This window comes from Haliotis rubra, unplaced genomic scaffold (genome assembly GCF_003918875.1).
Source record: "Haliotis rubra isolate DU_JTF1 unplaced genomic scaffold, ASM391887v1 Scf92, whole genome shotgun sequence".
NCBI lineage: Eukaryota > Metazoa > Mollusca > Gastropoda > Lepetellida > Haliotidae > Haliotis > Haliotis rubra.
In genome coordinates, this window is record NW_025767657.1 from 534,851 (window position 1) to 552,064 (window position 17,214).

General features: G+C 43.0%; 1 protein-coding gene across 1 annotated transcript in view; it reads right to left on the bottom strand.

The window, feature by feature from the left end:
• Positions 1-17,214, bottom strand: part of LOC124264334 (NACHT and WD repeat domain-containing protein 2-like) — a 35,365-nt gene that overhangs the window by 10,206 nt on the left and 7,945 nt on the right. The window contains exons 2-4 of the mRNA XM_046699091.1: positions 5,058-5,276; positions 4,000-4,088; positions 2,162-2,278 (exon numbers count right to left, since the gene is read on the bottom strand). Of these exons, the coding sequence (XP_046555047.1) occupies positions 2,162-2,278; positions 4,000-4,088; positions 5,058-5,276 (425 nt within the window). The remainder of the gene's footprint in view (positions 1-2,161; positions 2,279-3,999; positions 4,089-5,057; positions 5,277-17,214) is intronic.

Genomic DNA, 17,214 nt, shown 5'->3' on the forward strand with positions numbered 1-17,214 from the left:
TTATTAACCAATTTGATTGCGCTGACGACCTAGTTTTGTACACTTCCGGCACAGCAACTCGGTCTTTGGCGATTTAATAAAACCCATCAAATGCATCCCCACGGAAAGCGCATGTATATGCCTCCTACATACATCGGAGATATGGACAAAAGCTTTTAGTACTTGTGAGACCTTTAAAATACGATATATTCATTGACATGTGCGTAATTGTCCGGTTTTCGATCATGTCACCCCTGATGACCTGGTGTACACTCAAGTGCAAAAGAAACGTCCCCAAAATTTAAATTATATTATATTTGCTGGATATGGCCAAAAACATGAAAAACAGTTCGGAACACATTGCCCAAACACACAAATGTATGACACCCCAAGGAAATGCACGTGTTGCATGCCAGAAGCGGGAAAAATTACTTTATTCAGAGAAATTTCCTGCACGTACAGGAAATCACCACTATGGAGATTGGTCATAACACACGTTGGAAACTGTTCTTTGCAATCACAATCATCCGAAAAACCAGCAGAACATGCCTCGATGAACAGCAGAAAAGAGAGAAAGACCGATTGGCATACTGCAGCTGGGGGCAACGCACGACCATGTTGGAAGAATCCTGGGTTGTGCAAAAGAACGATTGGGACATTGGTCACACGTTACAGACAAGCTGGCCGGGTAGCAGACAGGCCGAGGAGCGGTCAACCGGAAGTCACTACCCCACAAGAGGACAGTTATATACGGACGCTTCATTTCAGCAACAGATTCCTCGCCGTGACGTCATCATCAGTGCTTAGCCTCGGTCATCCCGTCAGCAGGTGGACAGTGTCCAGACGACAACGTCTGCATGAAAATCGGAGCGTATAGACTGTTGAGGGGCATGACGTTACCGCCGTAATATCGACGTCGAAGATTGGTTTTGGTCAGGAATGTGCGTCAGTGGCAGCAACGGAACCGGCAACAGGTCCTTTTCAGCGTCGAGAGTAGGTTTCATTTGAACAGAACTGACGACCGAAGACGTGTCTACCACCGGCGTGGGGAACGGACGGCACGTTATTGCGTTCAGGAAACGGAACCATATGGTAGAGGGAGTGTGACGGTTTGGGTGGCATGTGGGAACACCAAGACCGACCTTGTTATCATCAATGGCAGCCTGACAGCCCGTCGGTATATTGATGAAGTTCTGCGGCCCCATATCCTGCCTTTCCTCAAGCAATATCCAGGAACCTTGTTTCAAGCAGGCAATAGAACACCTCACACCGCTTTTGTCACAACGGCCTTTCTAAACGTCAACAATGTGCCCGTCCAGCCTTGGCCCAGAAAATCCCCTGACATGTCTCCGACAGAGCACTTGTGGTGCCATCTTGGACGTCGGATTCTACAGCTTCCACCCTCCATTGACGAGAAATGCACTGGCTCAGGCATTACAGACAGAATTGCGTCGGATCCCCAGTCACGTGATCAAGAGACTTACACACTCGGCCCGACGACGTGTTCTGACTTGCACCGAAGTAAGGGGTGGACATGCGCGGTATTGACGATCTGCCTTCCCATTTCAACCTCTGTTTTGTCAGTTGTTGTTTTGGCTTGAGCTCGAATACCGGACAATCGACCCCCATGAGACAACATTCCCTGTACCACTGTTAGGTTTACCACGTTCTCTTTCTTTATGTCAGACATGCTTGACATACACCTTCGTTATGCATATTAAACGTTCATATCTATTCGTGTTTGTGCTTGTGTTGTTTGGTAGTTGAAAAATACTTGGGGACGTTTCTTTTGCACGTGAGTGTATATTCAATCTCCATATAATGGTGAGATTGTACATTTTTTTGTTTCATGTTAACAGGGTCAAGAGTTGACTAAACTACTGCTCGCGACTTCTAAGCTTAGATTAATATTTGCTCAATCAACATCTGCCATGTTTTGAGTTCCAGGGCTAGGAACGATTCAAGTACATTCTTGTTGATCATTTCGCTACCCTAAAACTTAAATGTGCATCTGTGTTATAACTAATAAAGTCGCAATTTAATGGTTACCGTTTTTCTTCGTGGGAGAATGTGGAGTTCGCACACCCCTCTGGATCCGCCCCTGATTATGTCGGATTGAATATGTTTATGGTAGGTTTAAGATATATAGGTTTTTTGGCATTGTGTAATTGTCATTGTTTACCACAAAATTGGGTCCAATCGACAGCTCCTGACAGTGCCTTAGCTCAGCGAGGCAGTGGTAGGCGGCGGTATGGTCGTCGCTGGCTTCAGGAGGAACACCCCATCTCATGTCCACAGCCTGGAGGAAGGGAACATGATACCATGTTAGTTGGAATGTCACTCTAGCCTTGAGTCTCAGTGAGTGAGTTTAGTTTTACGCAATATTACAGCAATATTACGGAAGGGGGACACCAGAAATGGGCTTCACGCATTGTACCCATGTGGGAATCGATCCGAGGTCTTCCGCGTGACGAGCGATCGCTTTAACCTCTAGACTACCCCACCGTAACTACATGTTTTCCTTTCCATTAAACATATGTTGCCTCCCAGCCTACGTCTGTTACCACCAATCAGAAATATCTGTCACCTCCACGTGTTACCTCCCACATAACGTTAGTACTCCTAGACCCTCAGCTGTGACCTAGCTTATAACATCTGTGAAAACAATCCCCCATCCAATCCCTCATTCTATTCAACATCTGTTACTTCCGACATTAAATTTGCGAATTCGCTGTCACTAGGTACGGTGTTTCATCTGTTACCCCCTCAACTTTGACTTTCAATTCAATGTTATCTCTAACCCTACATGTCATGCTGTTGATCACTGGATTGTCTGGTCCAGACTCGATTATTTACAGACCGCTGCCATATAGCTGGAATATTGCTGAGTGCGGCGTAAAACAACAACAACCAACCAACCCTATATGTTCCCTCCCATCTATTGCCTTAGAATTGATCTTCAGCAACCCATGCTTGTCGTAAGAGACGACTAAGGGGATCGGGTGGTCAGGCTCGCTGACTTCGTTGACACATGTCATCGTAACCCACTTGCGTAGATCGATGCTCATGCTGTTGATCAATGGAATGTCTGGTCCAGACTCGATTATTTACAGACCGCCGCCATATAGCTGGAATATTACATAAACTCTAAACTCACTAATTCACATCTATTGCCTGTTATCAAACATCTGTTACCTCCCTCACTCCACATGTTACCTCAGATTTTACATCTGTTACTTATAGGGGTGGTGGGGTTACCTAATGGTTAAAGCGTAAGTTCGTCACACTGAAGACCCGGGTTCGATTCCCCACATGGGTATAATGTGTGAAGCCCATTCCCGGTGTCCCCCGCAGTAATATTGCTGGAATATCGTTAACAGCGGTGTAAACCCAACTCAATCACTCCATATTAAATTTTTAGACTTGATGACAAAATGTAGGTTTTAGCAAAACTGCCAGTTATGATGTTGTCTGTGATATATAACTGATATTTTACTTGGTGTTCGATGTCACACTTCTTTAACTCACGTTGAAATCCATAGTTACTGGTTTCCCCCGTCGTGATATTGCTGGAATATTGCGTAAAGCGACGTTAAATCTCACCCACTCACTCACTCACTCACCCACCCACCAGCTCACTCCCTCACTCACCCACCCACCCACCCACCCACTCTCTCACTCACTCACTCACTCACTCACCACCCACCAGCTCACTCCTCACTCACTCACTCACCCACCCACCCACTCACTCTCTCACTCACACCACTCACCCACCCACTCACCACACCCACCCACTCACCCACTCACTCCACCACTCACTCACTCACCCACCCACCCACCCACCCACCCACCCACTCACTCACTCACTCACTCACTCACTCACTCACTCACCAAAACCCACTTACCCACCCACTCACCCATTCACTCACTCGCTCACTCATCCACCAAAACCCACCCACCCACTCACTCACTTTCACACTGCACCTGTGCTCCCACCATACACACGTCTCGCCACGTTACCTGGAAGTCCAAACCATGCTTGTGTCTGCAGTACTGGCGGAGCTTGGGGTACACTGTTTCTGCCAAAGCGTTCCGCTCCTGGGTCATGTCTGCAACACGAGGACACGTCATCACTGCTGTGACATCAGTGTAACGTGGTAATACTACAGTATTGCTACATCCTTACTGATACAGCATGTGGGTGAAGTTAGGTGAGGTGAGGTGGGGTCATCATCACTGCTGTGACATCAGTGTAACGTGGTACTACTACAGTATTGCTACATCCTTACTGGTGGGTGAGGTGAGGTGAGGTGAGGTGAGGTGAGGTGAGGTGAGGTGATGGTGATGTGATGTGAGTTCAGTTGAGTAAAATTGCTTAACGCTGCATCAGCAATTTGCAGGTATTCGCGAAGAGAAATATATATCTTTAATTTAACTATATGTTAATAAAAACAAGGAAAGTGATGTGAATTTATTAAAATCTCAGCGAATACCATACTCAATGTGATAATGGGAGCATCGTGGGGTTTACAATATCCTGCAAGGTTGGCACACGTGCATGCGCTTGTGTTTGAATGCTTCCACTGCCGGTTTTATAGGTCGGGAACGCCGAGATGCCATGCTGTAGTACCCCACTCAGACACATATAGGGTCTCAGAACCTTCAGTCCTTGTTCTGTCCCCTTCATGCCGAGCAGTACTACCTATGTCACCAGGAAAGGCTACTACAAGTACCAATGTCTATTTCCCCTCTGACGCTGCCAGGGAATCAAACTCTGTCCTCCCTTCTCGGGACAGACGCTGTATCTACTACACCACCGAAGGGGCGGTTGGGGAACCTAACGGTAAAAGCGTTGGCTCGTCACGCCGAAGACCCAGGTTCGAATCCCCACATGGGTACAATGTGTGAAGCCCATTTCTGGTGTCCCTCGTCCTGATGTTGCTGGAATATTGCTAAAAGCGGCGTAAAACCAAACTCAGTCAGTCAGACTACACCACTGAAGCGGTCTCAACATTACAACTTCAGTGACACACGTTTACAGACACGGTAGTATCTGTTCTTTAATCAATAATATTTACCTGTAAACGTGGAGCTGATGAATATTTTGACGACCTTAGATTTTGGCCGTGGGATCTGCTCCATTGGGAGAGTCCCAAAGAGGAGATTATCCACCAGATCTCTGTCATCGTCCGACAGGTGGCGGTACTGGTAGGCGCCTTCCAACTTCCTCCTTTCGTCCACGACGTCTTTGTCAATGACGTCATCCTGATGCCGGAACTTCACCGGTTTAACTTGTTCTAAAGAAAAGAAGGAAAGTGAGTGAGTGACTTTAGTTTTACGCCGCTTTTAGCAATATTCCAGCAATATCACGGCAGGAGACACATATCACGGCGGGAGACAACCCGGGTTTTCGGCGTGACGAGCGAACGATTTTACCACTGGGCTTCCCACGCCCCAGTGAGTGAGTATGTTCCCGCTTTTAACAATGTCTGGAATCGAACCCACACATTGGGTTTTCGGCGTGACAAGCCAACGATTTAACCACTAGGCTACCCCACCGCCCCAGAAAAAGAAAGAAATGACAAATAGGAGAAGCATATTATGAGCCATGACTGTTATCAACTAGTATCTGTTAATCACAGTGGAAACTCGGAGCAGAATATATCCCAAATATTCATCGTAACGGGACACCAACTCATTCTTCAGCAACCCATGTAATAAAAGGCGTGACCGAACTGATTTCCCCATGACTTAGTCTCTCATACAGACCCTGTGTCTAGGTCAAGTCTAGATTTCGAAAGACCGAAGAAAGTCTCAGGGCCCTCTTCACGTGACTATGAAGCGTAACGCTTTTACCTCTAGGCTACCCCTACCCACTGCTCAAACAACATAAATACGTTTTGCGGGAACACGCGTAATCAGTACATCACGCAGAACTAACTCTTATTCATTTATGTGAATTCTCGGCAGGGGGCGCTGAGATCTTGAGAATGACTCGCAATTATATGGTATCAGGAACACTATTATCCTATGACATTGGCATGCACCCCATACAGAAAGGTCGTAGTATCGTGGTCTTAATCAGGTAACTCGGCTTACTCTGACCTCTACGTGGAACCCGCGTTACTACCAGTGTCACGAAATGACGACTGGATCCCTCTCTCGTGTTAATTGAGCGCGTTCGATAACGAATTTAATAGATGTAAACTACCGAGCAAAAGAAAGTTACCCTTGCAAGTTGGATTTACGCACAAAACCAGAAACGTCACTTTTGCTAAACAGTTGTCTCAACACTGAAAACATAAAGACCAAAACAAAACTATGATACTAGTATTAATTTACCATCGAATCTCTAGTTTTGTTTTGTTTTGTTTTGTTTTAGCTATCACCAAACAAGGGGTTACTTTCCTTTGCACGGTAGTGTATCTTTTCATTACCGTAAGCATGTTATATCAGCTTTGCGAGCTGTCATCTGAGTTCGTTACAACGGTATGTAAAGTACGTGCACAGGTATACACTTGCATGTTCAAATGTCTATTATCGGAGAATTATTGCATAGACCTGTATGCTTTCCGAGCGATTTATTTATTTCACATGATAAAGATTAACGACACAACTAAACAAATATTGCTGGTAAATTTATATCTATTTCTATCTTTTCCTGTCAATTTAATTTTTATCAGAATCGCAGTAATGGGCTGCCATTTTGTTTATTCCCTGAAGTGGGCCGATGGGATAGCCTAGTGGTTAAAGCGTTCGCTCGTCGTGACGAATACCCGGGTTCGATACCCACGTGGGTACAATGTGTGAAGCCAATTTCTTGAGTCCCAGACATAGTGTTGTTTGAATATTACGGTGTAAAACCACACTCACTCACTGTTCTGTGATGTCATCAGAGCGTCAGGTGACAATGACAAATCTGCCGTATTCTTACATAAAACCCCGTGAAGATCTGGGTTAGAATTGATACTCAGTAACCCATGGTCCATGCTTGTGGGATAGGGTGGTCAGGTTCTCTGACTTCGTTGACACATGTCATCGTATCCCACTTGCGTAGATCGATACTCATGCTGTTGATCACTGGATTGTCTGGTCCAGACTCGATTATTTACAGACCGCCGCCATATGGCTGGAATATTGCTGAGTGCGGCGGAAAACTAAACTCACTCACTCACTCTTACATAAAGCGTAAATTGTATATATGAACAGAATAAAATAACCATTTTCACCAAAAGAATAGAAGTTAATAGTAGCATTATATTGTAAGGTACTATTAATATGACATTTCAACTGTCTATCATATTTCTGTGGGCGCTAGATCATGTATGTTTTCACAAAACCATTGATGATTTTCCCGACATTTATGAACTGAATACATACTTGTACTAATTCTACCATGAATGGATCAAAGTTTCTCTTGTTTCACGAGATGCGATAATTCCTTTCAATAACACATTCCGCCGTCATAGAGCTTTTAATAACACATCCCGCCGTCATAGAGCTAAGTGCAACAAACAAAGATTATGTCATCGTTCCTTTAAGGACAATTTGAGCAAATAATTTTACACACTGGAAAGACGTTTCGATGTCAATATTTTCATTGTTGTATAAAACTGTTTAGTTGATTTACATTACATAATAACTAATGTATACAATACAACAGTAAGCTGTTGTACGCACCGTTGTATACACATATACAATGTAACGAGACGTTGCTGTATTTGCTTCATGACGTCTCTAGTTTGCGTCTCGGAACTCACCATTATACACATGTTGAAGCGTCTTCACGTTGTGTACCGTGGGTTTACCGTTAACGACGTGTGTCAGAACAGCGAACATTGTAAATTCCTTGCACAGACTGACGAAAAAAAGCTCCCCACAATCTTGTACCCAAGCGTCAACCTGTACGCTTACCGCAGATCTAATGTGCGTCAGCACCGTGTTTTGTTGTTGCTGAGTTGCGCTAATATCCTTAGAAGCTTATTATTGGTATTGTATTAGCAGTCTCCAACAATAGAAACAGATTTAAAGGACGGGGCCCTGATCTACCAAACAATCGCATTGCTTGAACTTTCTTTATGTTTTTGGTAGAGAGCACAACAACGTATGGTATGGATTTACAACTTCTTTAATATTACAACACGACGTTCCTGGGCTACTTCTTGTCCCTTCATCAGGTCATTTCATCTCTTCATTTGGTAGAGATGTTTTTAACTCTCTGTTTAAAGGGACCCCTAGGGGTTTCAAAGGACGGCGCCTTGTTCCACTAAACGATCGCAGCGCTACACCTTCGTATATATATATATATATATATACACCTTCGTATATATATATGGCAGAGACGTTTTAAGCTCTCTGATTAAAGGGGCCTAGGGGCTTTAAAGGACCAGGGTCCCGATCCACAAGCGTTACGACATTCGTAAACCAACGGTAAACTGTAGTGTTACGACATGTCTTAACGTTACGAATGCTATGTGGATCGGGACCCTGGAATTTAAATATGAACATAGAGTTAGTGCGGTCATGTTGTTAGGGATCTGGGACCCGATCCACAAAGCGTTCGTAGCGCAACGACATTCGTAAACCAACAGTAAACTGTAGAGTTACGACATGTCGTAACGTTACGAATGCTATGTGGACGGGGACCCTGGAATTTAAATATGAACAAAGAGTTAGTGCGGTCATGTTGTTAGGGATCTGGGACCCGATCCACAAAGCGTTCGTAGCGCAACGACATTCGTAGACCAACGGTAAACTGTAGAGTTACGACATGTCGTAACGTTACGAATGCTTTGTGGATAGGGACCCATTCCCTGTCCCACTAAACGATTACAGCCGTGCTACTGCGCGGTAAATTCAGGTGAAAGTAAGGGGGTCATCTCAGCGTTTACATCGTTTTACATCGTTAACACCAGTCCTGTTTCCCTTCACGATCGTAGCGCTACGATTACAGTATGCTTACGATGTAGATGTTTTCTAATAAGTTTAAGATGATAGACTCAAAGTGTCAGTAAATATGGCGGCCAGTTTCGTCATCAAAGCTTCGGGTTGACCTTAGCACACACCGGTAATCTGATTACAATATTGATGGGTTACAGTAAAGTAGGTAAAATATCTACAAGTAATCAATTATTGATTTTGCATGGATCATAGCTATTTAAATGATTTTACACATGGTCTAGGAAGTGAAGTCTGTTTGCTGTCCACCCGGACTGTCAAAATTGAAATTTTATAAATTCGATGTTTCGGGTATTACGTAAGGACGTAATTAGGCGTTAACACTATGGCGTTCGACGCTCCGGGCATTAAACCTGTGAAGACTGTGAAGAGTATCGGTTGGTTAAAATGTCTGATCGGGTCTTGCCTTGTGACCAGTGCCAATGCTTGCGCAGTAACGCCATGCCATCGTACCCCCATACACTAACCACACGAGGACTAACTAAATTACAAGATTACTTAAATAGCAATCGTTTATAGGTATTATACATTTGGATTATTTTGCAATGAAAAGCGCTAGAGAACATGCCATTAAGCTTATACCAAGCTTGCAGTCTCCGCAGGTGTCCCGGCTCCCCTAATCCCCGTATGTCAGCCAGTTACGTCTCTGTACAGTTATTCAATAAATACGAATGATTTTCTATTGTTTTATTGCAGTACAAAATCCAATAATACCACACAACCTCGGCAAACTCGGATAAACGCGGCAGTCAATATAGAGGTTAAGCACTAAGCCGATTTATCTTATGTGGCTTTCATTTGCAGCTGTGTCGAGGTGTATCAACTGTAGTGAGCGAGTGAGTTGGGTTTTTACGCCGCTTTTAGCTATACAATATTCTAGCAATATCACGGCGGGGGACACGAAAATGGGCTTCACACATTGTGCCCATGTGGGAAATCGAACCTGGGTCTTCGGCGTGATGAGCAGACGCTTTAACCACTGGGCTACCCCATCGCCCCCTATATATACTGTAACTATGACAACCAGACATTAATATGTTTTGCGTTTTCATAAATTAAAAAGTAACAATTGATGACAGATGATTTATATATGCTGAGGTGGATTTGTGTTATTTATTCCCAAAAAAAAAAGAATTTCCAATTTCCGCAACAAAACACCCATATTTTTCACGGCTCTGCTGATTTGCATCCAAATAAGCTCTTCTTTTGAAAACACAAAAGGTCAATGCCAGAGAATAACCAGTCTCGATTGACCTCCTTTACTGATCTCACTGGGGGTGAAAAGGTCTTGCTTTCGCTAGACTCAAACACATATCCACTCAACCGCGGAAGACTCCCAAAGGCACAACACAAATACGACAGGGGTCTATCCAGTGGAAGGTTTAGGGTGGCTTGGCCCTCAAAGAAAGCATATTATCACATTCAGTGTTGTTGAAAATTCGAAACGAAAACAACCTACATTAACAGTCAATGATTTGCGTTGTAGCCTGGTCAAAAGGGTCGGTCATTTATCCTAAGTTGCACGTTGCTGTAATTATTCGGTTTGACCCGGATGTCATCAGAGGTCAAGAAGCAGTGTCCATTCCTAAAAACCTTTATGACTTTATGACATAAAAACTTCGATTCGAGGCATCAGCACGATGGCAATCTATCTGTGCATCATATTCCATTTTACAATAACATAATTTTCAAAATAATGTTTATACAACACAAGCAATATTGTTATCAATAAATTTCCTGTGTTTCTAACTGCTGTGCGATTACCTCCCTGATATTCTGATTTGATACACCATATCATTCCATGAATGTCTTTCCACAATAAATGAGTGGGGAAGATCAAAATCGTCAAATCGACTCGTGGAAACTATCTCACTCACTTCATTGCTGTGAAGATCGGGTTAGAATTGATCTTCAGCAACCCATGCTTGTCGTAAGAGGCGACTAACGGTCTCGGGTGGTCAGACTCGCTGACTTGGTTGGCACATGTCATCGTATCCCAACTGCGTAGATCGATGCTCATGATGTTGATCACTAAATTGTCTGGTCCACACTCGATTATTTACAGAACGCCACCATATTGCTTGAATATTGCGTGCGTCGTTAAACAACAAACAAACAAACAAACATTGCTATAAACCTTCTCACAAATGCCATGCATTTCAGGATATAAAAGATTATATTCCATGCTATAGCACTTGTTTAAATAAATAGAAATATGTGTAAATTTACTTCAAAACACCTATATTAAATTACCCACATGTCCCAAAGAACTTTTCAGGAAACTGTTACATACATACCACAATAGAATTATTTTCACTTTTTGTGCATGTGAGTTTCTACATGATACGAGTAACAAGACATTAGACAGCGACATACCGAGGTCCACAACGGTGAAGTACCTGTTTATAACGTTGTGTCCCTCACGGAGGCTGTATTTCTAATCTAATGCTTAACATTGTCCTAAAACCCGTGTCCGACATGCACTAGATTCACGCAGTAACTTCGCAGGGGACATTCCCTTATCTCCTGACTGTGTCACTATACATATGTTGATCGCACCAAGGGGGCTGGGGTGGGTGGTGGTGTGTGTCTGTAGATTCCTCTTTCAAAAGTCTCCACGATATTATCAAGTGAACCGACAAAGTCGATATAGTGTGGCACAACTTGTTCTACGCCGTTCCATCGTGGATTATCCTGTGTATTACAACTCCATTCTCTTATGGTCAACACCCCCTAACTGATACGATTATATCATATATGATCTTAGAAATATTTCGAAAAAATGCCCAAAAATAATTATTGTTTTTCATATTAAAAGTAAAGAACTGGCAGACACTGTCTGGCAATGGCGATCCTAAGGCTTCTACATTTACAATGTAGGCATCAACTTCAAAACAATAAAAAATAGACACGACAGGGAGCAGGAAAAGAGTAGCCAGGGGCGTAGCTACCATTATAAAACAAGAAGACAAAGTCATCAATATCCCCCGCAATGGCAAAATACTCTTCATGAATATGTCTACGAGTTATGATTATGTCAAATGTTTTGGCGTGTATATAGCTAAGTGGAAGGAGAGTACTGAAAGGTTTCAAAGTTCTGATCCAGAAAGGAGCACTACCACCAAATTCAGTTGAAGCCAAAATTGTTGCCATGGAAACGCAAAAACCCCATTTTATTCAGAAATCCAAAACTACCAAAAGGCACCAGTTCACCACTAGACCTACCTATGTATGAAATTTCGTGATGAAACAGTGAACAGTTTTTAAGTTCTGCTCCGGAAAAGAGTACTACCACCAATTTCAGTCAAAGTGAAACTTGTTGCCATGGAAACGCCAAAAATATTTTATTCAGAAATCCAAAACTACCAAAAGGCACCAGTTCACCACCAGATCTATCTAATTGCCAAGTTTGGTGAAGAAATATTGAACGGTTTTAGAGTTCTGCTCCGGAAAAGAGTACTACCACCCATTTCAGTCTGTCAAACTTGTTGCCATGGAAATGCAAAATATATTAAATTCAGAAATCCAAAACTACCAAAAGGCACCAGTAGACCACCAGATCTATCTATGTGCCAAGTTTGGTGAAGAAATATTAAACGGTTTTAGAGTTATGCTCCGGAAAAGACGTGCACGGACGCACGGACGTACGGAGTCCATTTTAATACCCCCCGCAAAACGCGTTGCGGGGGATAAAAAGCCCGGGCTTACACATGATTTTTGCTAAACAGGTTGGGCAAGCCCTCAATTCTGTCTAAATATCTATGGCCGACAAGTGAGTATGATTGCCGATGGTTTTGGAGAAAATGCCTGCTTACTGTCGAGGAAATGATTTGTAGATGTTGCAATAAGTTTTTAGACCCGTGGAATGCCGCTGCCGATCGAATCTAGCCCTACATAGGTGCTGTCAACGTGGCTGGAATTAATAAACGAATTTAAAAGGTGAGTTTTCGCTGTCTTAGGTGATCCATGATTTTGGCTTGGAATTGCGGAGGTAGCTGTTTTCGGTGAGTCGTGGCGTATAACTTTTGAAATAATGATCCGATTGTGACCATTTATAGCTCATTTTGTAGGGAAATCATCTCGCTTTTGATCCGTAGGCCTCGACGGGGCCTTAAAAATAGTTTACGTGGTGAAATCTAACTTAGATTGAGGAGGGGGTGGTTCCGTCGTTACATCCCTTTCCTTTTATATAGTACTAGGGTAGGGTCTATATACCTATATGTCTTTCTAACGCTGTTTCTAAGCGTGCGTGACACGCCCTGTGCATTGGCTCCCTCCCTCTGCAAGCCGTCTGCGTTCTGCTGTTTATTTTGTTGACAGTTACATAGACAGATTCTTTAATACACATGCATTAAATCGGTGATTTACAATGTGATTAGGTTGTCTGACAAAACATCCACTTGCACAGTTTGACATCGATTGGATCATTGGATGCAGAGATATTTACAAAAAACGGGTCCACATGCATTTCATGCCAAACTTTTTTTTATAAGTTGATCGTAACTCCCATACTTTAACACAGACTTACACAGTCGTAGCGCTACGATCGCTTTGAGGAACGGGGGGTGGGGTGCATCTTTCTAAGGGCATTTGTTCTCATACGTATCGTTTCTGGATTGTGAGTGAGTATGGTTTCATGCCGCATTTGGCAATATTCGTGGCAGATTACATGGGTGTACATCAAAAACAGACATCACACATTGTTAACACATGTGGGGAATCACATCATGGTCCTCGGCGTGACGAACGAATTCTACCATGACTTAAGTAAATACTGGATTGTGATTGGTTAATTAAAGTCATTCCTAGGTATATAACCACGTTATATACCTCTGATTTTCCTACACAGTATGTATCTTTTTAAAATCTTAATAACACAGTTATGGTAGAATGGAGATAAACATAGTGTGTATATTATGAAATTATGATAGCTCTAAATTTGCTACGCGTTCGGTTTTAAATCAAATTTAGAGCTATAATTTCGTTATATACGTCTGAATTTCCAACACAGTATTTTTATCTCCTAATCGTACAATGGACTCTTCTAGTAGCTCGAGATTTCTTACAGGTACGCGAATGGTTGTGTCGAAAGTATTAGAGATAACTCGAGTGTAGCAGGCACGAGATGTCTTTTCTCTCCTAAATACAACTTTCTTGAAACGGGTGGCCGAAGTTAAAGAACTTGTGTTTGACCTTTCACTAATGCAGTGGAAATACAAGAGTAATTCAAAACAGGTAAATATGTTTATTTGTGAGTCATAATCTCTCTCTCACTCCACACACACACACACACACGCACGCACGCACGCACGCACGCACGCACGCACGCACGCACGCACACACACACACACAATTGTCTGGTGGTCATTAAATTTACATTTCATAAGCACTACAAGCTTGGTCCAAGTCATGATAAGAATGATTGAATTTATCTTAAAGAATCCAGGAAATATGTGTTCCTAACATACTAATCATCATTTAAATATGCAAAATTTGCAAATGGACTTTAAGCAATTTGCAAAAAACCCCCAATTACTACATGTTTTTTCTTTATTTTTGTGTGTGCATTAACAAAAATAACAGGGACATTTAATAAATGACGCTAACCAATTATTTTCGCTGATTGATCAGTTGTGATGGACGAATCATCAATTATTAGATTTCAACCAATTCCCAACACTAACACACACACACACACACGCACGCACGCACGCACGCACGCACACACACACACACATACATACATAATATAAGTAATAAATAAATAAATATACGGCAAATGCGTGAGACTATCACGCATAATTTATAAAAGTAATAATATAAATATAAAACATCAATTCATAGTCACGTTTAACAGTGTTCTACATTCATAATGTGCCCCTGTACAATTATGAGAAATCATTTAACAAAAAATAATAATAAAAGCATAATAACGAATATAAAAAGTCATATATATAGTCAGGTTCATCAGTGTTTTACATTCATTGTGTGTCTTGTACTGTCGTGAGACAACCATGAAAATTGTTACGCTTCATGGAATTACTACACATTTAAAATAACTTGACTTTGATTGAACACTTACCTCTGAAGTTGACACTCATCTCCGATGAAACTTGATATCATATAAACTTCACATCAAACATCTGTAATAAATCACAGTATCGAGACTGACCAACAACTAAAAGCACCTGCCATGGCGGTGTGTCGCTACACAACTACCAGCATTGGCAACGGTCGAGGATTGTTCCTGACCGGACAGGCTTTGTGTAGTTCTTGACCTGTGAAGCGAGACTGCATTCACAGTTAACTAAAGGACGGAAACAATGGGTGGATTTGCTTACAGAGACTTATCAAACACCTATGAGACTATAAGCTATCGTTTTAGTCAGTATTAATTACCCACTTCAGTTCATACGTCAGTCAGTCTTAGCCTGAGTGCCCTTTCCAGCACTGATTTTGTGCTATATGATCTGGAACAACAACAATTCTACCCTAGTCAATGTTACAACCAGGTCTTAGTCAAACCCCGCAAACCCCCGTCCATCTATCACCACCCACTACTAAATCTACCCCGTCTATCACCACCCACTACTAAATCTACCCCGTCTATCACCACCCACTACTAAATCTAGCCCGTCTATCACCACCCACTACTAAATCTATCCCCCGTCTATCACCACCTACTAAATCTACTCCACTACTATCTAAATCTATCCTGTCTATCACCACCCACTACTAAATCTATCCCGTCTATCACCACCCACTACTAAATCTATCCCGTCTATCACCACCCACTACTAAATCTACCCCGTCTATCACCACCCACTACTAAATCTATCCCGTCTATCACCACCCACTACTAAATCTACCCCGTCTATCACCACCACTACTAAATCTATCCCGTCTATCACCACCCACTACTAAATCTACCCCGTCTATCACCACCCACTACTAAATCTACCCCGTCTATCACCACCCACTACCCTATCACCCATCTACTAAATCTACCCTGTCTATCACCACCCACTACTAAATCTATCCCTGTCTATCACCACCCACTACTAAACTTTGATGACACTGTTGATTCTCTTGCGTATAGGCGACTTGGGTATTGACGGTCTTTACCCTTGAAGAGTGAGTGAGTGAGTTTAGTTTTACGCCGCACTCAGCAATATTCCAGCTATATGGCGGCGGTCTGTAAATAATCGGGTCTGGACCAGACAATCAAGGGATCAACAGCATGAACATCGATCTACGCAATTGGGATATGATGACATGTGTCAACCAAGTCAGCGAGCCTGACCACCCGATCCCGTTAGTCGCCTCTTACGACAAGCATGGGTTACTGAAGATCAATTCTAACCCGGATCTTCACGGGTCTTCCAAAGGGTACCCAAAGCTTGGTCACAGGAGCGAGTGCTGGGTCTCTTGCGTATGGGGCGCTGGGGTAGCCTAGTGGTTCGTCACGCCGAAGGCCCGGGTTCGATTCCCCACGAGTACAATGCGTGAGGCCCATTTCTGATGTCACGCACCGTCATATTGCTAAAAGCGGCGTAAAACTAAACTCACTCACCACTCTAGCGTACTACAATAATATCCCACAGCTGCTCTATTGGGCTCAAGTAAACCGACTTCACAGTTTAAAATGTCAACCGACTGGTCACAGTTTAAAATGTCCAGCGATATGCCCTCGCGAACTAGCCCATGGAACAACGACTGGATACCATGCTGCAAAGATTCGTAAACGTATTGCTGGACAGTCAATGTCCTTAATCACAATAATCATAACACTTCGCTTATGATGTCTCCGGGCGGACCTTTCCACACACCACGATGACACAAAGTCCCAAATACGTCTCACTGCCAAGAAATGCTGTCCTGGAATATCTCTCTCCACTGCATCGCCATTAACGTTTTCTTCCATTTGTGATTCGGAGCGGACACCTTTATTTATCTGTAAACATTGTGGAACGCCATCGGCTCACAGCACGTCAATCCCTACGCCTGTGGTAAGCTGTTCATCCTTCAAAGGTGGCCTTGCATTCAGGAGGGCTGCATAGAGACGGAAGATGTTGAAACTAATCTTTATGTTCATGTACGACATTCTCTCCTGATAACATGAACAGATTTGATTGTATATAAGGTGGTGCAATTAATTTGTCTCGGTGTTTAAGCCTGCCACGCCCAGGGTGTCGTACGCTTTGCACAAAACAGCCTTAGTGCTAAGACTATCTTAAGTCCATGTTAAGGTATGGGAGTTACGGTTACCTTAACGCT